Genomic DNA, 26324 nt, shown 5'->3' with positions numbered 1-26324 from the left:
TAAGATCTGTTCACAGACAGAAAACAGACCTATATCAATATAAATGTAAACCGTTTACATTGCAAACGACATGTACTTCATGGAACAACCTTCATACGGTATTCACCGTACCAGACCAAAAGGTGGCGTCGGCAGCTGTGTAAATTGTGTTGACTTGTTCACAGAAAATAGAAATACATGTATAAGACATAAGAAACTTTTCTGTAAAATACTCATTTTCATTATATCCAGCAAGTGACTTACTTTAGGTTTGACTTGTCTATTAATATAACAATAAGGAGAGGTGATATAATTTATAATGAGACAATTATCCATTAGAATTCTAATGAAGTAAATGAAAGCATATATTATATATATTATATAGGCAACCGTTCGACTTTCAACACTGAAATATTCATACCAAATAGTCTTCTGAAAAAGCCCCAACATTAAAAATTAGAATCAATTAACGGGTTCCACATGTGGAGCAGGATCGGCTTACTCTTTCGAACACCTGAGATCATCCCCAGTTTTTAGTAGGGTTCATGTAGCTTAGTCTTTAGTTTTCTATGTTGTGTCATGTGTACTATTATTTGTTTGTTTGTCTTTTTCATTTTTAACTATGACGTTGTCAGTTTGACTGTCCCTCTGGTATCTTTCACCCCTCTAAAAAATACTAACGGCCTAATTTATAATAAAACAGTTTACAAAAAACTCGTATGACAAACATGAACCAACGAAAACCAATAAACTACAGGCTGCTGACTTTGGACAGGTTCATAAATTTGTGAATTGGCTAGATATGATTGTGAGCGCGCTACAGCCATTTTACACCATAAAAGGTTTGAAATATATAAAGGAAAATCCACATTTGTTTATGGTGTTTTCTATGCTATGTAGCCAAATTGGTCAAATTTGTTTCAAGTGCAACTTCAATCATGTAGGAAACTGAGAAAATGGGAGCATAATCAGTTTTAATTTTCTTTACCAATTTCCTAAAAAAAACATATGCGATTTCTGTTGTTTACTGTAAATAGTAAAATCACAAAAATAATGAACTCCGAGGAAAATTCAAAACGGAAAGTCCCTAATCAAAGGGCAAAATCAAAAGCTCATACACATCAAACGAATGGATATCAACTGTTATATTCCTGACTTGGTACGGGCATTTTTTTTTAAGTAGAATGGTTTTACATGTAGCTAATCTTTCACTTTTATGATAGTCGCATCAAATTCCATTATATTTACAACGATGTGTGAACAAAACAAACAGACATAATAGGCAAAGCATGTCAAAAATAGGGGTACAGTAGTCCATTGGTAGTTTATGATTTACCATTCTAAATTTAAAGAATGTAAACATATCCTTGTTTCTACACTTGAAACCAATGTTTGACTAAATTGGTCTTCCAATGAAGTGTTAACAGCATGTTATAACCAATTTACATCATAAAAATGTTGAAATATATATAGGAAAATCCACATTTTTTTTTTGGATGTTTTCTATGCTATAGTTGTAGACAAGTTGATCGGAAATTTATTTCAGGTGCAACTTCAGTCATTTATAGAACTGGAAAATGGGAGCATAACCAGTGTTAATTTCCTATCCATTTCCTAAAATAAAACTATATGCGATTTCTGTTGTTTACTGTAAATCCGAGGAAAATTCAAAACGGAAGTCCCTAATCAAAAGGCAAAATCAAAAGCTCAAACACATCAAACGAATGGATAGCAACTGTCATAATCCTGACGTGGTACAGGCATTTTCTAATGTAGAAAATCGTGGATTAAACCTGGTTTTATAGCTAGCTAAAACTCTTCCTTGTATGACAGTCGCATAAAATTCCACTTGATTGACAACGATGTGTGAAAAAAACAAACAAACAAAATAGGTTAAAATGTCAAAATGTTACTGTACGATTATATAGTACAGGAGTCTTTAGTGGTCTTTAGACCACGTTAATAAACTATGATACAAATGGATATTGTAAAAACCTTAGTGGAGACCAATTTGGTTAGCGTATGATGTATTTGTCTTCGACAATACACAACACTCTTGGTATACATCTATAGGTTTCTAATGACATGTTGCCTTGTAACAGACTACTTGCTGATCCTTTAAGGTGTTGTTATACGTGATCTTCTCTATATCTATCAGAGAACGTTGAACTATCCCTTCCTGACGGGGATGTGTATTAATACATACATCACACAACCAAACGCACGCCCACTTTCAACAGGGTTGTGTTGTCGAATAGAAGTTTAGATTAGTGTATCTTTATACCATAGTATACCATAGTTTACCCTTTGAGTCTTTTTGGTAAATTGTCTTTGTTTTAAACAACTAGAACTGTAAAATGTGTCTTTACCCATAGACTCCATGCTCTTTCATTGCTTATTTTACAATTTGTTTTAATCTAAAATGTCTTTTAATAGTTTGCATTTCCGTATTTGAGTATGTCCGTAGAGTATCGATACCTATGTAATTTATTTTAAACTTCAATTTCATCAGAAAGCATTTTTTATTATCTGCTCCTTTTCAAAATAATTAAAAATGAATTTTTAATTCTTATGATGTAGCTGATGTAGCGATTCTCTTATTGCAGCCCTTGAGTTCTGTCTAACTTATCATTAAATGCATTGTACAAAGATATTGTTATATTAATTACAACTATTCTGTTCAAGCTAAGCTTGATTAACACCAGCAAAATGATTACAAAATTACACCTGAGAATACATGTAAATGTGATCAGAATGGTTTTTTGCCATTTGATATTTTGAACGAAAGAATATTTTTGATTAACAGTGTGTTAAACAGGGCGATGAGATTCAATTCATTATTGTCTTTTATATGTCAAAATGAAAAACAAATGGAAAAAAAAAACTACAATAGAATCTAATATGAGGTGAACAAATTTATTTAGGTGTTATTTATTTATATTAGATAGTTTAAAAAGATGAGAGTAAATTTTCCAGCAGACTATTGTCCACGACCATAGTCAAGTCTTATTACTATCCTCGCTAAAATTCAAAGAATCCCATCTATATATATATATTTGTACTTTGATGTCCAATCAACAACTTGACCTCATAAATAAACATGTAACAACATTAGAGATACTTACAGATAGCTAAAAGCAGCAAACAAAATATCTATAATTTATAATTTTTGGAACTGAAGGCATACATATTTTCATTCTATGCAACTTTTTTTAGGGAGGATAAACTGTATATCTCCCACGGTATATTAGTGGTTTTTGGAAAAGAGAAACTTGAGGTAGATCTTCCGACAGTAATAATTGATTGCTGGTTATGTATTGTCCAGTGACAAGGTAGACCTTCCAGTAATAATTGAGTGCTGGTTATTTATTGTCCAGTGACAAAATGTTTGCATATTCAGAACAAGACCATGTTAATATTTGATATCAATATGAACCCGGCGTTGTATCAGACTGAAACACTTTATGAGCCAGATTATTAACGTGCTAGATCACAATTTCACATGTAAACTTAAGGTAGCACAATACAAAGATCTTTTTACTTCCAATCACTAACCTTTGAAATGCTGTAACTTTCTTATAAATGCATGGAAAATAATAAAAGAGGTATACATATATAGATAAAAGATTAATCTTTTAAATGAATGCAATATTTTTATTATGCAATCATTATGTAATCAATTATTATGTAATTAGTTGCAAAATCTGGGTAAGTTCACTTGAATGAATTTCGCTCTAACATCTCTTTAACTATACAGAAAAGTTTGACGAAATCTTAATCAACACATCATGGGCTTCAAAAAGGTGTCTCAGATTGTCTCTATGGTATTCCATTCTCTCATAAATCTCTAATTAGCGTAAACATCCTAACACATAAAAGAAGATAATGTTTTATTAGGTGTAAAATTTGTTCTATACCTTCTACCTGAAATCTGAGACACTCTTTTGTAGATAATGGCCATAGGAACAACATATAATAAAATCAACCCTCTATGGATACCTATGCAGAAGCTAATTTCATTTGAAAGTGGCTATTTGGGGACAAATATTTTAGACACAGTTAACTTTATAATTGGTTACATAATTGTTGCATAATACTAACATTGAATTAATTTGAAAGAGTAATCTGTTAGCTATCCAAAACTACCACTTTTATAAATTTTCAAGCATTATTAAGCAAGTTACAGCATTTTAAAACTTGGGAGTTGGAGTTATAAAATCTTTGTATTGTGCTACCTTAATTGAACACATTAGTATGATGCCGAGCAGACCAGTCGCTGCTCTTTCCTCGATATGCCGTATGATTAATGGATAAACAACAAATACCAAGAATTGAGCCGGCCTTGTTTCGAACTCACGAACTCCCGCGCTCGAAGGCGAGTCTGCAACAACGAGACCACCAATGTGGTTTTACAGTAATAAGCCAACTATCTAACGACACGAAGGCCAATAGATTTGTTACAGTCATCAAACGAACAACATAGTTATATGATAACCATCTTCTACAATAAACAATCGTCAATCATATATCAAGATCCAAATCTCTTTGAGTCTATCACAGCATTTTTTTTTTGTTAAGTTTTTGAAGCTCGTTTATATAAACTACACATAGATTTCAAGTTCTGGCACTGCACATTTATATTGTATATTTATTCTCATAAAATAAGAGTGCTCTTGATTTACACTTTAAAACATAACTCAATGAAAAATTATCATTAAAGTATGAGGATGACTTAAAAAACTAAGAACATTGGCTGAAAAAAATCCTTGTATATCCACTTTTATATAGTGGTGTCAGAGACATATTAGATGTAGTGAAATAGTATGTCTCTGATGGTGTATATGTGTGCGGTTTTTTTTTAGTCTTTTAAGTTGTATTTATATTTAAATTGTGAATAAAGGTTTAATCTAATTTCTTAAACAAAAATGGTAACGCTTAAGCCGTTAATGATATTTTTTCTGAAGATAAAAATCTGTCCATGAAATCACATGTGTTGTTTATTTGAGAACAAATAATTGTTCTTCAAAGTTAACTTACTGTAAATTATTAAAGATATTAAAAGACAAAATATGTCAGTTGGACTTCGGTAAAAGTGCACATAACTGTGAGTCGAAGATGGTGACAAGAAGGGTAACTTGTGGGCCATATCCGTCTATGTCCAATTCGTCACTCGACCATATGGTTAACGGAAAAAAATGTGTAATTACCATTAATAAGTTTGAAACATTTTTCTTTTTCTCATTTAACGCACCATTAATTATAAAATAATAACAGCTATTTTATGATCAGTCCGATTGTTACTATTTTAATGTTTAGTTGAAATAATAATTTGCCGTTATAGATGGTTTTTTGCCGTTTTACGCTTCATTTTTATGTAAATAAATTAGAGTGCAGTTATTTTACTTAATTACTCAAACAGTCCGTCACTGCTTTTATTAAAATGTAAACAATCACATAGTTATTAATGGTATTAAATAACTAGCAATGAAATAAGACATCAAGAATATGATTTGATGAAACTTTTAACTGAACTATGTGAAAAGATGCGTAGTTATATCAAACACGTGCCGGCAGTTGTTCCCCACAAGCTTTGCATCTGTCCCTACACATTTAATTAAGAATAATCAATTTTATTTTATTTTCATTATTAATAGAAAAAAAAACTTAGATTTTGTGACATGGATAAAGAACCATATCAAACTGTTATCATGGCCGCTCGATCTTCGATTTTTTGTTTCATGTCGTTCTTCGAAGGAAAGAATAAATATAAATAAATAAACGTGAGGGAGCTATACCATTTTATTTGTAAAAGGGGATATAAGGGGGGGGGATCAAATATGAATTAAGGCAGGACAGGAGTTCTGAGTAAAAATCAGGCAGGATGAGCAACTTCGTCAAAAAAAGGCAGGATGACATTTTATATACAGTCAGGACTCTACTTCGTCAGAATTATCTCCCCATTACGCCAGTTCATTTTCACAATCGTAGAAATGGAAGCCATTCTAGGGATGACGCGCTACCAATTTTGCTCATTGAAACCGATAAATTTATCCACATTGTACCAATACGATCCTTATATATGTCTGTTGTATTTTAAAAGACAAATGTATCAACTAGCTAATGAGCATCAGTTAATGATCTTGTCTGCATTGATTCAACTTAAAACTATTGTCTGATCGGTTGTCAGGTGGGTTTTTCGAAAATTGATAAACATTTAAAAATATTCTAATTAAAAATTTCGTTGAAGGGCAGACTAGATTTTTTTAGTGTATAAAGACTATAAACCCTAGTTTTCACACACAAAAAAATTATATTTTTTCAAAGATACGCATTTTCATCATCCAACTTGAAAGACTGTCGTCAAGTACTTTCAGTAAAAAAAATAGCTATTCGAACACACCTTCTCTGTTTTTGTGACTCAGTAGATAGGTATTTCACTTGACCCATATATTTCATCTTTTAGTACTGTTATTTTTTTGTGTTATAAAGTCAATCTGAAGTTTTGATATATAAAAATAATAGAATCTGAAGCGAGACGATGTATGAAATCATCTTACTTTGTACGATATCAAGACAAAATATTCAACTCAAACACGCCCTAACATAAAAAGGTGCACTCGATTTTTCCTTTTCGATGTAATTGTTATCCATTTTTTGGAATTTTTTCTTGAGTCACATAATGGAAGGGCAGACACGAACATGTTTGAACTAATAGATTGATATGTTTTCCGTCCGTGGTAATTTTTTCAAAAAAATCGGAGGTTATGCATTTTCTTCATCCAAATTGAAAGATACCCATGTCGTCGACTTGAAATCTAATGGTTCTGCTTAATTAACTATGTACTAGATAAAATGAAAACTTATGCAAATGGTGTTTTTAAAATAAAACACCTCGTAATTGAGAAGAAAATTGTAATTTTGTTTGTTTCTATTAACTTTTAAAATTTTTGTCACTATAGTAAACAATACAGTACACATTTATCGCCTTCTCTAACAAAGAGCTTCGATTCTTTTGTTCTATTTCAACCGGGTTTCCGACTGTATATATGTAATAAAAGTCAGAAACTAAAAAAAGGGGACAGGACCGGACTGATCAGAGTGAAAAATAAAAAGGCAGGACAGAAATTACAACTAAAAAAATGCAGGATTTTTTTTTTCATTCAAGCCCCTTCCCCCCAGTAAAATCAAATGGTAGATCCCTCATATGTTTTCAAAATAGATATAATTCAAATGTGTCTATCACACATGGTAAAACAAACAAAAATCAATCAATTTATCACACATGTTAAATTTAGAATGTATTACGTTATACTATAGTACTATAGGAAGACGCGGAAGAGAAACAGCAGAGTGGTAGTATCCAGTATAGTAGATATAAACACCGTCAAATTCAAATAGAATGTCATTACCGAGTTCACAGTAAAAATGGTGCAACTTATACCGTTCCGGAGCACCTAAGATCACCCCTAGTTTTTGGTGGGGTTCGTGTTGCTTAGTCTTTAGTTTTCTGTGTTGTGTCTTGTCTACTATTGTTTGTCTGTTTGACTGTTTCTTTTTTAGCCATTGCGTTGTCAGTTTATTTTTGATTTATGAGTTTGGATGTCCCTCTGATATCTTTCGCTCCTCTTTTATAAAATATTACCTCTCGAAATTATATGTCAAATGTTAAGTTTGACATATAAACATGAATTATCATAATCTTAAAGGGAAAATTCGCAAAAAAATAAATCGTTGATATTACGTTCATCCTAGATATTGTACAATGTAATTATACAGACACAAAATCATTATAAACAATGAAAATAGTATTCATTATAATTAAACAAATGTTTTTATCACGGTTCGAGGAAGAGAGAGAAAAAATCTACGTGTAAAGCATTATCTGATAATTTATTTTTGGTGTTTAATTTATTTATAAGCAGTATCTTATTCACAAAGCTAAGAAATAAATAAAGAAAAGAATCTAATTAAGTTTTTGATGACAGATAAATTATAGAGCATCTTTTCCATTTGATGTTCTCTAAGTTTTGCGTTATAATGTATAATCAAACACTGGTACCTTTGATCTGATGTTGCTTAACACTTGGGTAGCGTCTTCAGTACCAGGAGTTGTCAACATTTATTTCCATATCTATGATTAAGTACTACATTTGACGGTGTCACCTTTGGACACCTTTTTAATTCACATTTTTATAATTAATTACAAAAGGTATCCCGCTTTATGTTTGTCAATTTCAAATTCATTATTGACTTGTTTACTGCTATTTTATTGCAATGAAATAATTTATTACAGAATATCTGATTTAAAGTTCACTTTCTGATAATTGGTTATAACAAAAAATTGTGAAATAAAATGTTCTTATTTATTTACGAGGTCCATGTCCGCTTTGTGTTTGGTACAAACTATATCCTGTCCACTGTCCAGTGAAAAATATAAACTATCTCTTCAGCTCTCCAGTGAAAAATGAAAAATTACAACAAATCACATAGAAAAAATATGAGGGAAAATCAGAAAACAATTCATTCATGTATCTATATTTACCTGCAAAATTCTGTTTATCGTTGTGAGTCAATAAGGCTCGAAATTTCGATTTTGCAAAAAATGAATCGTGGATTTTACTAGGCCGAATTGACAATTTCGTTGATACTTATGGGGATGGATATAGTTGAAACTTGAATAAGGATCATGATGAATTTACTGTAAAAAAAAGCTTACTTTTAAATGCGATACTGTTATCTCTATTCCAACAAAAATAAAAGCGGGAAAACGATATTTATCAAAATTTAGAAATTAGCTTGGACAGTTTTCTGAATTTTTATTACTCTCATACATATAAATCTGTCTTACAATTTTCTTTAAAATGATATGACATATGCCACTAAATCACTGTTTTATTCAAATAATATTCATAGAGGTTCACCGACTTTTTTGCTGTATAAATCATTCAAGTATGTACTGAGGCCTATGACATAACCAAAAACTTCGAAATATAAGGTTTCGAAGCACAATGACACGTGACGACACGTATACTTTTGACTTATAGCGTTTTCAAACAATTTATAAAAATATGATATATGAACTTAACCTCATTGAAATAAATTTCAGAGGGAACAACGTTTTATTGAGAAAAAATCGTAATCCGAACAGATTTTTGTTTAGAGATGAAATGTCATTCAGATAAATTATGCACAAGCCACCCGATTGAATTTGTCTACTCGTATCATAAAAAAGTAATTCAAGTTTAATGCAAAAATAAAAGATAGGCATATAATTCTTCCATTCACTGACTTGAATAATTTGTTACGGACCAATTTCAAGGTTTTGCTGAAAATAATCTAAAGTTTTACGAATAAAAAAACAAAACAAGAAAATATGAAACTGCTATGGGTGTGAAGTTGTTGTGTTATAAGGTTACTGAGTATAAAAGGGAAACAATTACACAACTCTTTAAATCAAAAGTACAAAAGTTAGTACATCGCATATTACGATAAACTGCATATAAATCGATCATTGATTATGACTTATAGCTATCATACATCATTTTTGAGTTTCTCGAACATAAAATAATATTTGAAAAATCTTCATTAATTTCATTTTTTAATCCCTATTTCGCCACAATAATGATTTATATCTAGATGTATCTTTGTTTTCGTAAAGATAACCTTAAATTACACCAGAAAATTATAAAATGTCACTGAATGAATGAAGCAAATCGTAATAGTCTTTTATTCAGTAAGACATTAGCATCCCTTAGCCAATACCAATCACCTATTTTTTTCTGAAGTGCCTCGGGTTTGGCATTAGACAGATGATGTTTAAGTTCATGTTTGCTGCAACGAGACATATTTGATTTTAAAATCACATGGTGTAAATCAGATAGTAGGTGTGAATGCTACAAATATCTCTTTTCGATTGAGCTCAGAAAATGTGACTGTGAAAATTGGCAGTAAAAATCTAAATATTGTCCTTCAGGCAATAAAAGAGCCAAGATGACTTTGTCAGTATTGTATCGTCCGTCGTCGACATTAAATCCTCATAGAAATCTGCTACTCTAAACCTTCTTTGAAAATTGCAACCAAACGTGGCTACAACAATCCTTATAGTTTATCTTGTTTAAATGGTATCCCCATGAACCTCTCGTTCATCCAATATGGCCACTATGGTTAAATTTTAAAATATGGGTCAAATACAAAATTATCTTATATCTTAAAACCCGTTACAAATAGAGAAAATCTGACAATAGCAAAAATATCAGAATGTCGAGGTATAAAATATGTAGAATGTCAAGGTCTAAAATATGTAGAATGTCAAGGTCTACCTACTTTTCATTTTTTTCCGATACTGTCTTATTATGAGTTACGGTTCTTTATGATGACAACTTTTACCTTTTTTTTTTTTATTTGGTTATTATCTTGAAAACTATTGTGGATTAAGATCAACTTTCGAATACTCGGGGGGAAAATTTGATAACTTTAAGAAGAAATCGGCAATTAAATCAGCATATCCGAAATGGTCAGTCGAATCCTAATCGGAGTTATTGTCCTTGAGAAATTTTCACCAATTTTTGCATTTAACTTATAATCCTGAAATATAATAGCACGCAGCAAAATAAGATCTACAAATAAATTCATGGCCGATATCGCTAGTCTCCTCTTTATTAGAGTAATTTCTCTTCATAGGCGACTTATATCTGTATTTTGCAGTGAAATAAGGCAGCTAGAGAGAAACTGTTAACTGTTAAAATGACCAACAAAAAAAAAAAAGATCCTTGACGTCTAACCACCAAAATTGTCAGAACTCTCCTTGTATAAAATTTATTGCACTAAACTGACGAAAAGATCTACAAGTACACTTGTAGTTTGAACATGCACGAAATGGTCTGCCGACTTCTTATCTGAATTTTTGAAATCAAAAAATGTTTTTTGTCATTTATGTGATTTTGAATATTATCTCAAAAACTACCATAGATAGAGAGACACTCTAATTTGCAAAATATTATCAGCATGAATGCATCTACAAATACTTCAACATAACTTACAGGTTTGTCTTCTTCCTAGAGAGGTAAAACCCTTGAAAAGGGATATGTAATTCAGTGGTTTATGGAATGACTAGTAGGTAACCTTGTCTGACTGGCAGGGTTTATCTCACCTTCACCTCATGATCATTTACATGGTTTATTAGACAAAGTTATTTTTGTTTGTCATATACTATAAGCAACGAATCAACATATATATTCGGTGTATTGGATGAATGCATGTTGTTGGTGTATTCTGGTAGGGTCCTTCTGACCTTGCCCTTATGTAAAAGGTTCAATGTTATATTTAAGTAATTAGGTCTGTTTCCCATATATTATAATAGTCCAACTATATTTGGTGTATGATATGAAATTCAACCATGAGAAGTAAAGCAGGGGAGACAATTCAGCGTGTGCACTCTTGTTATTTGTATATATTAAAGTCAACAAGAAACAAACTTCCATCCATCATATTAAGTTCATAAAAAAAACAACTAATTATATGATTCTTTTAAACAAATTAAATACACTATAAATTAGAACAATCATATCTATAATGATTTATTAATTCTTTATTAATTCTATTTACATAAGAAGACAAATAATGAATAATAAACAAATTAAATGGAAAAATTAGCTGGGGTTTTTCAAACTGGATTAAGTACTACATTTATCACAGTCAACATATTCTAACATTAATTTAAACACATAAAAATATTGTCTGTAGCACTGATATCTTCTCCTAGTTTTCTATTGTCGCAAAATAATCTTGACCATGCAGAATTTGAGGTCAATAGTTCAAATCCGCCTTTGTTGACGTTATGCTGTTAGAAAACTTGCTTAATGCCTCATGTGCCTCTGTAAAATAAAACATACAAATATATATGAATGGCGTTTCTGTTCTATTCGCATCACACGTGGTGTACTGATATATTTTAGCGGCAAGTCTGCTCGAGACCGATAGTATTGAAAATGTTTGATAGCATAAAAAAAAAGAAGTCCTCAGGGGAGTTCGCTTCTCAGTTTCAAAATAATTTACTTTTCAAAACACTACTTTATATTGATAGGGGATTAATAAATGGATCAAAAGAGCAAAAATATATATAGGTCAATGTGCTCATTTTCGAGGTATTAGCCATTGAAATTTTGGTGGGAAAATATTCTCTCTTGACTTTTCATAGCTTTATCATTGACAAGTCTAAGTTCTCAAAAACTATAATAAAATTATTAAAATTTTATAAGACTTTTACAGATGTGTTATCATTATTCATGTGAAAGATTTATAAAAAGAAAAATGGGGGCCAATGAGCAAATGTTTTTAAGGCATTCAAATGGATAAAACCAGAGGGTTCTGAAAATCTGACAAAAATCCCAAAACATGACAAGCGAACTTCCTTAAAAGAACAACACAATTTCAGCGTTGTAGAGACAATGATGTATAGTGGATTGCTCGGTCTTCCAGTTTCGACGTAATACTGCCAATGATACATATTCGACTTTTCTCTTTGTATGTAGCAATATCGACATAGTAATGACAAACATACACAGTGGTCTGTCTTCGGCGGCGGTATCGACGTAGTAATGGCATAATGGCGATCATACAAGGTGAACTATTATTTGGGCGGTGGTAACGACGTAGTAATGCCAGTGATATATAACAACCTGTTGTCCTGTGTGTTGGTACCGACGCATGTAATGACATTGGTACAAAGTGGACTGTTGTCATTCTGCGGCGGGACCGTCATAGTTCTTACAATGATACAAAGTGAACTGTTGTCTTTCTATGGTAATACCAATCAACACAAACAAAACCAAATGAAGTGTCGTCTTTCTGCGGCGGTACCGACGTAGATAAGACTAATATATCATGTATCTTTCGGGGCGATACGTAGACGTACTGACAATGATACACAGTGGGCAGTCTTTGATGTGGTATCTACGTAGTAATGACAATGACACATAATGGACTGCTGTATTTTTTGTGGCTGTACCAACGTAGTTAAAACAATGATACATAATGAACTGTTGTCTTTCGGCGGCGGTAACGATTTAGTAATTGCAATAATACAGTGAACAGTTATATTTCAGTAGCTATATCGGTGTTGTATTGACAATGATGCATAAAGAACAGTTGTTTTCCTGCGGCGATATCAACGAATAGTTATGACATGTTTACCGATATCTGTGCTCATAATTTAGGTTAAAGAGATATAAGTCTATGCAAAGAAGATAGTCTACCATGAAATGTATGATGGAGTATCTACCCCAGTTTAGTATATTGTTGCTTTCTAACTGTATCCGTATAGCATTCCAGTACTGATTGGCGAATGATCGTATAGTACCATAAGGTATCGATAGTTCATAAGCAGCGATACTGACCAAGTACATGTATAAGAAATATAAAGTTTGATTTTTTTTTTCGGGTTTGAATTGATTCATATATTGTTATGTCAGGAATTTTTTTGGCTGACTATACTGATATAGGTCTTGTTCATTATCGAATGCAGATTGATGACTTATAATAATCGCTTCAATCCGCTTCATTTTGACTCTTTCCGATAATTGTCCCATCGGAAAGCATATCACATCTTCTTATTCTTATTATGCTGATTCAGACACAATGCTCGATAAATGTGTCGTATAACGTTCCTACCTTTGAGTTTCTGATGAAGAGTCAGTCTAACATGTCTTTCTTGAAGCAGCTCATGTGACAATGCATCTAAAATAAAAACGAATAGTCTTTACTTCTCTAAAAACTTTGGTAGAATTAAATGGTTGATTTAATTATTATTTAAGTTAGAACAGGCATAGCTATAGAACTTAACGTAATTTAAATATACTCTCATACGCTCATTCAATTGAACGTCGACGTCGAGTTATCAAGAATCTTCACCACATGGCAATTTATACGGGACGGATGTAATTTGTGAACACGGATATGTTTACCTTTCTTGAACACTGATGTCTTTTCCGGTTTAAATCGTTCCGTAGTTCGTTTTTCCAAAAGATAAGATCTGTGTTAATTCTATGCACTGATATGTTTAGTAGATTGTGGCGTTTCTCGTTTGTTTTTAGGTTTGTGCACCTGTATCAAAGAAAACTCTTGCGAATGCGGTATGGTATTTAAAGAGCGAATTATTTATACCTTTTATATCCATAATTTCTTTTTCTATTTGACGTCTTAGATCCATTTCCTTCTTCAATTGATCTTGTAAATCTTCTGAAATCATAAAATAAACAATTTTGATATATTTAAACCAAAAGCCCTTCGTGTATTTATAAAGATTTCAAACCTTAGCAGTAAGCCTTCTTATCAAATTTTGTTCCAGGAAAGCGTTTCTCTGACTGCAGTCAAAGTAAGTACGTCTAGAGTAGACTATTTCTGTAAAAGTCTCTGCTAGTATATATAAAAGTGGATACTTGCTGTTTGCGTTTCATTCGTTAAGCAACTAGTTTCATTTAAGAATTGAATGCTTCTTTTTGTAACTTCATTGCGGTGTATAAGCGTTGACCCGAAGTACATTTTGTATGATTCTGTAAAATGTGCGCACGGTCAACGCTTTTACAACCTTATGAAGTTAAAAAATGAAGCATTCAATACTTTTAATTACATTTTTTAGTTAGGATCATGAAAAACACGATTTTTATCAAGTTTTTACCTATGCACTTTATCGTGTCATCATGAATGATACATTTTATTGTGTAATGAAGTTGATTAAGAAATAACGCGAGATTGCAGTGTAGCCAATCAGAATAACGTATTATAATGAAACATACATCTAATGGAATTATGATTAGGATAAAGTACCATCAAGTACTAATGCAGCAGCAATATCATCAAACACAGTTTGGTTGGTCAGTATGATAATTGATTTAAAGACGTATTGCAATTTAATAAACTCCACCCTTTTAAAACAATATTTACATTCAAATATTAAAAGATGATTGTGTTAAAAGTTTCATTGGTTAAATGTCACAAACATTTAATGTTAAGAATTATAAGTTTTTATAACACGCAGAAAATTGTTATGATTGTTTATTACAAACCTTTTGACAGCTGAACGACATCCTCGGCGCTTTCATGAAGTGATGATTTACAACAGAGATCTGCAACAAGGAAAACCTACATGTAAGCATTAACTTCAACTATCCCATTAAATATGTTAATTAACATGGAAAATGATGTATGGCCATGCAAGTCACTCGAAATCAAATGATTTAATAAGGCAATTGATTTAATAAAGTGCAATATACATATAGACACTTCCGCGTTTGAGTCCATACGTATTTTAAAAATAAAAATTTACTGCCGTCGTGTTGCCATCGATGTCTACAGTTTCATTTTTCCGTCTTGTACCATGAATTATTTTTTCTAATTATGCAATTAAACCAAACGATTTAGATATTAGTCTTTCATTAAAGTCAATATTACGGTGTCGTACATAGATCAAATTGAAAAATTCAAAATAACATTTATTGTTATTATCTAAAATTCTGAAACATTTAAATCAATAATAAGTCAATCTACTCTGTGTATAAGTATTATTTAATTAATGATATGATATCATGTATCTCACTTGCAGCTCATTAAATTAAATCTTTATTGATTTAAGATAACTTTTGTAAATGAATCATGGCATATATTAAATACCACAACAATGAGCACAACAACCATAAATTAAATAATGTGTTCTAAAAATTGAAAAGTTATATAAAACAAGACAATGCACTATTTTTATATAAGTCTCACCTCTAACAAAACATTTACAAATTATATATTCACACATAAAATAAAAGCCACACTAAACAGGTTCATCCCATACTATGAAACATTGGAAATAGTATGAATATTATATCAAGATTAAAAAAAATATATATACTTCCTTTCTTTTATTACAATATTTTTTGAACTATTGGTTGTATTTAGATAATCCAATATCATTACAGTGGGTATAAAGGGGAGGCGTTAAAACGTTTCAGTTGTATTTAAAGCTATACCTTACGCTGGCACCAGTATATATATATCTGTGTCAGATTAGAACAATTGACAGAAGTAACTCGTGACAAGGGAGATGGGTTAAAGGATAGCACATGAATATTTTGCTGCTATTATTCCCTCCTCATAACCTTACACGAATACAGTCGAAATTAAAATTACAAAAAAGACACATGGGAACAACTTTCGGGATTTGAAACATAGAATGGCGTCTATACAATAAGTCTAGCAATAAATATCCACGAAAATAAAACAACTTTGAAATCACCGGGACTACATCATAAGAGTCTGCAATGGACACATAATTGTAATCATCTGAAAAATGATAATCTACTCACCAAGTGCTTCTTCTGGTATATCTTGTTTCTTTTCACTCGGCAAGTTCGTCTCTGTTTTATTTTCTTCTGTGTTTGGAGAAATCTTGTCTGTTCTTTTTTCTGTAGTTGTCGATATATCTAAAAACAATGCGATAGCTCAATTAGACATACACAAAAATGTAATAGATTATTGTAGGCATAATCATTTACAGGTTCTGCTTTATACCCTTCCGGAGCACCTGATATCACCCCTAGTGTTTGTGGGCTTCGTGTTGCTTAGTCTTTAGTTTCTATGTTGTGTCTTGTGTACTATTATAATTCTTTTTTTTCTTTTTTAGCCATGGCGTTGTCAGTTTATTTTCGATCTATGAGTTTGACTGTCCCTCTGGTATCTTTCGCTTCCCCCTTTTTTTTACAGATGATCTATTACAAACATTTAAAAAAATTAAGTCAATGAAGAAAAAAGTAATTTACTCACCACTCAAATCTTTCTTTTCTTGATCCTGGAAATAAATATATTACATTCAATTAAACTTCCATAAATGTTTTTGGTTTGTCAAAAACTGTTTTTTGAATACAAAACCTAGCATATTTTTTATTCGTTTTACGTGATGATGTTAGGTTACACTAATTTCATGTTTATTTAATTATTAATTTACTTTATATGCCAGTAGAAACATTTTAAAGTTGGTTTATTCGTTTGCTGCAGGGAAGTATGAATGCTGTAATATTTCACTGTGAAGCATTAATTTCTTCGCCAAATTTGCTAATGTAATTAGACAGAAACCAGTCATCAATATCAAGACTCGATTGTTTGCAAAACGTCAAAATTATTAAGTACCAGTTAAATATTTTATTTGCTGTTTGTGCAAAATTTACATTTCGTTTGAAATATTCATGAAAATAGGAAAAATAATACGAACTTTTGGGACCATTTTTCAAAACTTGTGATACTTAAAATTATAAAATAGTATAAGGATAAATAATTCATGTTATTCATTAGTTAAAATTGAAATCTGTCAGAACACTTAATTAAACATTATACAATAAATGTAATGAAAATGTGATGAACTTCCTCAATAGCCATTTGTTATCTAATGAAGGAAGACACATATATAGATATAGGAAGATATGTATCTTAAAAATGGTATCAATAACTATCTTCATTTAATGGAAATCGCAAGATCATATAAATAGGAAGATGTACTATGAGTGCCAATGAAACAACTCCTCACCTAAATCATAATGTATAAAAAGTCAACCACTTCTATAGGCCAAAGAAGTAAGTTGCCTTCAACAAAGAGCCTTGGCTTACACCGAACAGCTTAAGTTATACAGGGATGACTAGTGTTAAACCATTCAAACAGGAAAACCAACGGTCTAACCTGTATATAAAAAAAAAAAAAACGAGGAACGAAAAACACTCAGGAACTACATCAACAAACAGCAACCACTGAACAACAGGTTCCTGACTTAGTACAGGTGTAAACAGCACACCTTTACATACAGAATGGTAGACTATACAGAACAAATATTGGATTTTATGGAGGAGAACATTAATAACGAATACAATTCATATTTTGAGAATATAAATGTAAAACAAACAACTGGTATAAAACACATATTAAAAGAGCTATCAATCGCACCGTTTTGAAAAAATAAACGGTGCCATGCACGACGCAATTTTATAACAGTAAATGCAATATTAAGTCTCATTCATCGTTTGCTTTCAGTAACGATTGAGGACCTATAGAATTAAAAAAAATATGTTAAAGCAAACTTACTTGTTCAGTAGATGACTGACCATCAGAGGAAATAAAAGCAGGAGATATTGGTCCCTTCTTTGTATCCCTTGTGATTGGTAGAGATTCTTCCTTTTCGTCTCCTGATGTTTCAACTATTTCATCTGTAATGTTGATTTCATCATTTTCTTCATCACAAGAGATTTTATCATCAGTCTTGGTAGAATCTGGAGTACTACGACAAGTAACATTGCGACCAACTGGTCGGAAAGCGGAAAATCTTTCGTTTTTGTCACAATAAGATGGACTGCTTTCAGGTGATGAAGGACTGCCGTGTTCTCTCTCGCATGCTTGTCTTGTTTCGTCATTGTTCGTTACTTTTAAGGAGTAGCAATTATTGTTAGTAACTGGGAGACGATTAGGATTAATGAGACCATGATTCCACATCATACCATAGGATGGCATAAAACTTGGTAGTCCCCACCCTGTCTGGAATCCAGATGACGTTTTAGCATCAAAATTGTCTTTATTCAAATGCAATCCAATACCAAATGGAGGCGAGTGGTTAAACGGACTTATTGGATACGATTTTCCGGGGACGGATAAGAAAGGGAAGGGCGGATACGAATTTTGACATGAATCAATGTTTTCTCCACCGCTTACATTAACACGTGGTTTTTTAACGCTGCTTTGACTGTGATTTGTCTGACTTTGCGACGGTCCTCTTATAGCAGTCGACAATAATCTTTTTCTGCTTCCTCCATTAAACATAGCTTTGACATCCTCCCAGGCATGAACAACATCGTCTGCGTCAAAGTCGACTAGTTTAAGATGGCGGCGCCATGAATTGAAATTAGCAGCGTCTGGGTGATTGTATTTGGATTCGGGAGTTTTATGAAAATGAAATATAAATTTATTTGGAGAAAAGTACATGTTGCAATAGATACATTTGATACATTTCGCTCTAGAACTGTTGTATCTAGATGGTTCAAACTTTCCACGCCCTCCCCATCCACATTCGTGATAAACATCAAAACTAAAATTTTCAGGTAGTTTCGGAGGGGAATTATCTTCTAAAAATGATTTAACAAGTCTTTCAGCTTCACGTTTCGTTATCATTCCACATCTTCTGGAAGATATAGGCATCGCTCCCGCTCGTCGTAGAATTTCGAGCTGAACTGGCGTGCACTGGACACACGTAATTCCTAAAGCTACCCGACGGTTATGGATTTCGTTATAGCTGTAACTTTTAAGCAGTGTATTGGATATCTGTGCAAGACACAATCTTTCTTTGTTCTCGATTGTAAGACATACAATGGATACACCGTGTAACATAACTGTTGTCACGTGATTATTACGAACATACATCACTGGTTTTGCTCTCTTTTGAGGAGTCGGCGGAATTTGTGTAAGATCTCGAATGCTCTCGTTCTGAAAAAAAAAATCAAATAAAAAATCAATCAGATCTATAATTTAATGTATATGCTGTACTATTCAGAGTCATTTATTTACTCATAAATAGCGCATCTTTCTGATAGTTAATGTTATGAAGAATGGAAAATGTATGAATTTGATTCCGACAAAATTCTCATACACTGTTGTCTTTTTAAATATGCATGGGCTTAAACAGGAATGTGTTGTTGTTTTTTTTAATCTACTGTCGATCTATTTTATTTATATATAAGCTCTGTGTGTTTTAATTTGTCTTCACATCTTTCTTTTATAGCTTAATTTTCTAAGCTTGAACTTATATGTTACTTAAATGTTTGAATGTTTGCCATGGCCTTGTGATAATGAAGTGAATTTGTCTAAAAGTCTTAAAAGATTTTAAAAAAAAATGGACTTGGTTGGAAAAAAATGTTTTATGTATTGGCCTCACTTTTTTCATAATTTAGTATTTTGTCGATTATAGTCAGAACCAAACCAGACTGTTTAAACAAAAAGAAAATTATCGAGACCTTGTATTCTGAAATAACACAAACAATAATAAATCAGGAGAGGTTTAATCATTTATATATTTTTGATTTTATGTTACGGCGGACGGAAAATATCTGAATTTGTTAAATGGTGTACTATTGCCTACAATTAGTTACATCCACTAGTACTACATGTAACTTTAGTGGAACGAAATATACTTTCCTCTGGCCTTTTTGGCTGACAGGAAGTTTTGCAATATTCCGGAAACATGTTTACCACTGACACTACTTTCTATAATGAATGTGGAATGAATCATCCAAAGTGTCCTTATTCTGTATTCATTATATAAACTACAGCATTAAAACAAAACGCTAGCCATTTATCATGAAAAACCCCATATTATCAATAATTAATTGACAAATAGCTTTTACATTTCACCTCGGGTGGCGTTAAATGATGTTATCGTTAAATGTAAATTTGATGGCATTGTTTGGAAACTGATTATTTCCTGTAAAGGATAAAGTCTTCCGTCCGGAAATTACAGTTGTTTACCTCTGTGTAAAGCATCAATACCGATTACTTAATTAATTCCGAACGGAGATCACTGGATAGTCTAACTAAATCTTTTTAAATCAATGGTTATCCCAATCCTCAACGGAAACACCAGTTGTTGTCGGATGAAATACGAACTCTAATCATCGGTATTGTTTAGGTCTGATGATCATTATGATAAATCCGGTACTGTTTGAATTCACTTATGACATCTATTCAATTTACAAGGTGATTTACGGCTTTATCAAAAGAATTGTTAAATCAAAATTTTACAAAGTAGATGCAAAACATCTTGGGTATGAATACCAATTGATTAGTTTGCGTGAGGGCTATTTATCAGCAAGATTATACCAATAGAATAGCAGATTAAATAGTCATAATATAGGAAATGTATCTTTTCTGAGAGAAGATCTATGATGTCTTTCAATTTTCTGACGAATTCGCCTTAAATATAATAGACGGTCCGCTATGAAGATTTCAAACTGAATTAATTCGCAAAAAGACAATCGTATGAAATCCCACTGGAAAGAAACTGGTAGCCTTTCTAGAATATTTATAAAAGCCCGGTAGCGTGAAACACGTTAGTTAAACAATAGAGTAAAAACATAAAAGATATGTAAAGCTTTATAAACGTAGCTTATTTTCCTTATTTCCATCATATTAATCACATTTATACAACTAATCATTTGTTCCTTTCACGTCAGTTCCGATTAACATCTTCTGAGGTTTTATAATTCCGATCAACATCTTCTGAGGGTTTATAATTATGCAAAGTATCATTAACGCATTGCATGCTTACATTTTACTTCATCTCGACGCCATTATTCAGAAGATGGATTGAAACGTTCGTTAGGAAATACAACTTCATGTTGTCAATGCTTTAATTAAAGGTTTAAATTTACTGTACAGGAACAATCTTTGTAGACAGTTCACATATGTCGTTCAGTACTATGTGTACATGTTTAGTGAATCTACATATGCTTAACCCAAAGCCGCGTCAAGGATTGAATTTCAATAGAATTTAAAACTTATTAAAATTGAACAATTCATTTATAACTTTTAGAAATAATTATTCAAGAAAGATCATAGACGTGTAACACTACTTTCCATAATGATATACATTATTTAACATTGCGATCCGTTGCATTGTTTGGAGAAACATGAGTGCACTAATACCGTAAACTATTCATGCTACAGAGAAATTATTTTTTATTTGTATTATAAAAGACTGAATTGTCATTTTTTTTTGTTCCTTTACTTTTTTTCCATATCACCTAGTAATATTCTTTCTATTCCGTTAAGATCATTATAAAGTAATTAAAAATTATTTCATTCATGTTTCAAAATGATTTATATCTTTATGGTATTTTTGTTGTAAGTCGCATGTTAATTCTCAGAACATCCTTACCTTTTTGAGATAGTACTATAAATAGCATTTACAAATATCCCCGTCATCGTGTATACAAATTCACCCTACTTTGGAATAATCTGCTTCAAACGACAAACCGAAACAAAGAATTGTTTTATTAAAAATATTGAAGACATGATTCTTTCAGTAAGTTTATTTGTTTCGTACATCTAATTCTACCGTCTGAAGATTTTAAACTACTCGGCGTTTTGTACATTTCAAAATTATTATGCAAGAGAAAAAAAACGGAGTTAAAACAAAACGAGGATATAATAGACTTGAGGCTGCTAGATACTCTTTTAATTGTGTGGCAACCGTTGTAAAAATTATTATGAAAATATGCATCGCATCCACATTAGTTGACAAATGCATATGGATCTATTCAGATAAAATGAAAGAAGAACTGGTCTAGAAATATCTATGCTAATTAGCAATACTTTATGTAATACAATAGAATAAATGGCCTTCGTGGTGGATGCTACATAGACCATGTTACTTTGAGTAATTGGAAAAAGGGCCTATACGGACGATGCGATCATACTTTAGGTATTAGGATTGAGTGTCCTTCGAGGTGAATGCCGACCCGCTACATAGACCATGTACCAGGATATAAGGATGGGTAAGGAGGATATCGAACATCTACATAAACCGTGAATGAAAACTTTAGGTAGAAAGATAGAGTGTCCTGTAAGGAGGATGCTGCATATAAACCATGCTTATGTTCGATAGAGGAAGTAAAGAAGTACATCCTTTTGTACCGTTGTTTTAGCTTAAAAGGGTAATGGCCAGAAATTCAACATAAGAACTTAAAGAATTTAAAGGAAACGTGAAATATGAACATTTGAAAACTCCATACAAACACATTAAAAGCTAATGTAATTACAGCTCGATATGATGCGACATAGGAATTATATATTTCGATAGACTACCGGTCATGAACGATAATAATATCAATACGTGTGTTAACCTTTATTTTTCGGGTTGAAAAAAAAATATATGGAAAGGTTTGTAACTGTTTGAAAATTGAGTTGTTATGAGAACCCTATTCACAACTGACAATAATTTGTCTTTTATTACGTATTTGAATGTTTATACATGTACATATGTACGCGCGCTTGCATAAGGTCGATTTCAATTCTACGTTGCTCATATATGTATATTATATTAATGTTTTTTTTTGGCCTTGGGCTGTTTTCTGCTCTTTGGTCGAAAAGATTTCACGTTTCCATTCTCAATTTAATTTTTATTAAAGCGTAACTATTTTATATAAAGTTGAAGAAAATTTTGTTGTGGTTTGCCTATTCAGTATTTAAATAATTCCGCCGGAACATTGGACGCATTTCTAGACGAAATTCATGTTCTATAGTATAGATTTTAACATGACCCTAAGGACTGAGATCTTAGAAGTTATTACATAATTCAAAACAAAATGCATATCGATATTGAAAAACTAATAGTGACTTATAATTAAGGTAAAGCTATTCATGCAATCTCAAAGTTCACATTAATATTAAAAACCTAATCATTTAAGAATTACGGTCAACAATTATGAAATAAACAATCATTTTATTTTCTATTATATTGACAGCAAGTACTAAGAAAAGATAAAACAATCGTATGAATGATTTACAAAATGCGCAAAGTTGATGCAAATTCTAATTTAACGTCAAAGCACACCTTGAATAAAATGTTTCATTTGTCTGACTTTCATCTGTAAATAATAGATATAGGATTGGTTTGCTTTTTATAAAACTTAGAATATCATAACATATCCTTTTCCTCTTCAGTACTATTCAGCAAACTCTAACAGTCTAAAGCTTTCATAAACTTTAAAAATTCGGGAGTTTTTGAAATAAAAAAAAAATTGACAACGAATTAGCTAGGAGAATGAATCAAATAAAACAGAAAAGAAAGAAAAACGTATCTTTTTAATATTATTCATATTATGACGCTTGAATGGTTTGGTCAATAATCAAAGAAAACATAATTGAATTTAATGTAGCAATTTATTCGCTACATATCTGTTCAAAAATTATTTCCTTAATGTATCGTAACGGTTTTATTTGGGAATACTTGAGAAAAAAGATGACAATAAGCGATATGAAGGCAAAACTAAAAAGTATAAGATGGCATTAAAAATGAATATAATCGATTGGAAACAGAAGGGAAGGCTATATTCCTTGACGAATCTTTAGGATAAATTTTGTGACCAAAATAACGGTGTCCTTAGAAAAAAAATATGGATTACGTCAATGATGTTCTTCTTTTAAATAGTCTTCCTGGTAAAACCAAAGACTGTTGGAAATATTTTTTGATATTTTTAGACAAAGAAATTAATGTCAATTTCTATAAAAGTATGTTTTCAAATTTTTAAGAATCAAATTAATTATGAATGGCGTTTCCTAATATCCGAACCATATTTTACAGTCAATATAAAAAGACAGTTTTGTAACAAGACAATTTTATTGTATGCGTATTGAATTAAAGGAAGCAGTATATGTATTCAAATTAAAAAAATATATATATTACAGTTCACAGAAATTCTTAAATAATAAATACCATGCATGATAATATTTACGATTTTTTTCTTAGAATTAGGTGGAAAAAAATCAAATATTGGTATTCAATGCAATATTAGAAAGACATTAATTGAACATAACTATTTGATTTGGTTTTATCATTGACATGATTAGGAAATAATCAACAAAATAATAATAATGAAAAATTATACGTCTGAAATGACATTTATTAACTCCTAAACAAAAATTAAGTTAAATGAACTGTACATGTATACTTTTTCTGTTGTGTTTGATGCTTTTTTGGATTTACCTTCACCAAGAGCAAAATTTGAGAAAGTTTAAGATTAGACAAGAGTTCTAAAAAATTACTCATGCAGCGTTATACCTATTTATTAAAACAAATGGACTTTAAAAACTCCACAAGCAGTTTTTGTAGTACCGATTTTACGTTTAAAACAGCTTGAAATATCATTTCACAATATAATACTTCAAAAAGATATTGTATAAGATTCCTTAATTTTGAAGGGTAGACAACAATCACATTGGCATTCTACAGTTAAGTTTTTCAATAAAATCCAACATTTATTACTACGGCACCCATTACTACATGTGCTATCCATGACAATTTTGAAACAACCCATTAGAAAACATACAAAATGTGATTTAAGTCGTAATTTCGTAGTTGAAGCAAAAACAAGTTATTTATAAGTTTTTAGTTAACTATAGTGTTTTACGCATAAAACGTTGGTTTTCCCGTGAATCGAAACAAATTTTGTCATGCCATGTCATGTCATGCCATGGTTTCCTATAGCTAACTATTAAAGGTCTGAAGTGGATATTTGTCTCATTGACAGTCATACCATACTCCTTTTCCTCAATTTTTAAGTAAGCACTTCGTGCAAAATATGCGCCAGTCCACTTTTTTATACCAGAACATGATTTTTAAAAGAAGTATTCGATTCTTAAAATTGTATGATCTACTAGCAGTGAATTTCTTAACATTTTCATAAAAATATCAAGTAAAATCCCAAAAATACTAAACTCCGAGGGAAATTCATAACGGAAAGTCCTTAATCAAATGTCAAAATTAAAAGCTCAAACACATCAAACATAAATTAATTTGTCAATATTAAAAGTGTGCTAACGTTATAGTTTGTATTGCTATTACTTTAAACAAATCTAATATACGTACCTGCATGGTGTACCTGTAGGTTGTAACTGTAGGTATTTTGTCCGATAGGTAGGACATAGAAAGAGTAATTAAAATTCTGCTTAATTAATAAATATTCAATGTACTGCATGTTTAGAAATATTAGGTTGACTTTTAACCCTTTAGATGACGAATCTGTTATAATTTCTTTATTAAAAAATGGAGGTTAAACTTAACTTAAATTTATAAAACGAAAAAAAACAAATATGAATAATATAAATATAAATTTCATACCAGCATCTTCTTGTCTTTCTGGTTTCTTCTATTATTTTGATTTAAAATGCATAAAATCCTCCGTTTAACACTGATATTGTTATTTGTGACAGAATCACCTGTAATTTACAGGTGTAGCGTGTCTTCCGTTATTTATATGGCTGCTGTAGCATAATTAATGACAGTTCAATTATACACGAACGTATGGGAAGCGATCAGATGTAAATGTTATGATTATCATATTCTATTAGGAATGGAAAGGCCTTGATTATAGTCCAAACACTATAGACTGGAACAGATGAGGGCGGGATGATGTTTAATCATATTCCAAATGTGATGGTTCATTGGTTGATTATTCTTGACAATTACCAATCAAACTGTCGCTCAGGATGACTTCGGTAAACGTTGATGTGAATGTGTTTAAATTTATACTGTAATTTTGCTACTTTATGGATA

The 26324-nt window shown here is 31.4% G+C and overlaps 1 protein-coding gene across 1 annotated transcript; it reads right to left on the bottom strand.

The window, feature by feature from the left end:
• Positions 1 to 11550: 11550 nt before the first annotated feature.
• On the bottom strand, positions 11551 to 26104 carry LOC143071908 (SKI family transcriptional corepressor 1 homolog-B-like). The gene is made up of 8 exons (XM_076246581.1): positions 25890 to 26104; positions 18092 to 19480; positions 16786 to 16810; positions 16329 to 16445; positions 15042 to 15101; positions 14140 to 14214; positions 13648 to 13713; positions 11551 to 11852 (listed from the first exon to the last, which is right to left on the bottom strand). The coding sequence occupies exons 1-8, from the start codon at positions 25893 to 25895 to the stop codon at positions 11785 to 11787; spliced, it is 1806 nt and encodes a 601-aa protein (XP_076102696.1). The 5' UTR covers positions 25896 to 26104; the 3' UTR covers positions 11551 to 11784.
• Positions 26105 to 26324: the final 220 nt, after the last annotated feature.

The sequence above is a fragment of the Mytilus galloprovincialis genome, chromosome 4 (genome assembly GCF_965363235.1).
Source record: "Mytilus galloprovincialis chromosome 4, xbMytGall1.hap1.1, whole genome shotgun sequence".
Classification (NCBI taxonomy): domain Eukaryota; kingdom Metazoa; phylum Mollusca; class Bivalvia; order Mytilida; family Mytilidae; genus Mytilus; species Mytilus galloprovincialis.
Note: the sequence above shows the minus strand (reverse complement) of the source record. Positions and strands in the feature narration are given on the sequence as shown.

What these genes read in the sequence shown, in the direction of transcription:
- LOC143071908 (XM_076246581.1), bottom strand. An exon ending in TATACCAGAAGAAGCACTTG is followed by an intron (nt 15,102 to 16,328) that starts GTGAGTAGATTA and finishes TCCTTGTTGCAG; the next exon opens with ATCTCTGTTGTAAATCATCA. An exon ending in AGAAATTATGGATATAAAAG is followed by an intron (nt 13,714 to 14,139) that starts GTATAAATAATT and finishes TTTTTATTTTAG; the next exon opens with ATGCATTGTCACATGAGCTG.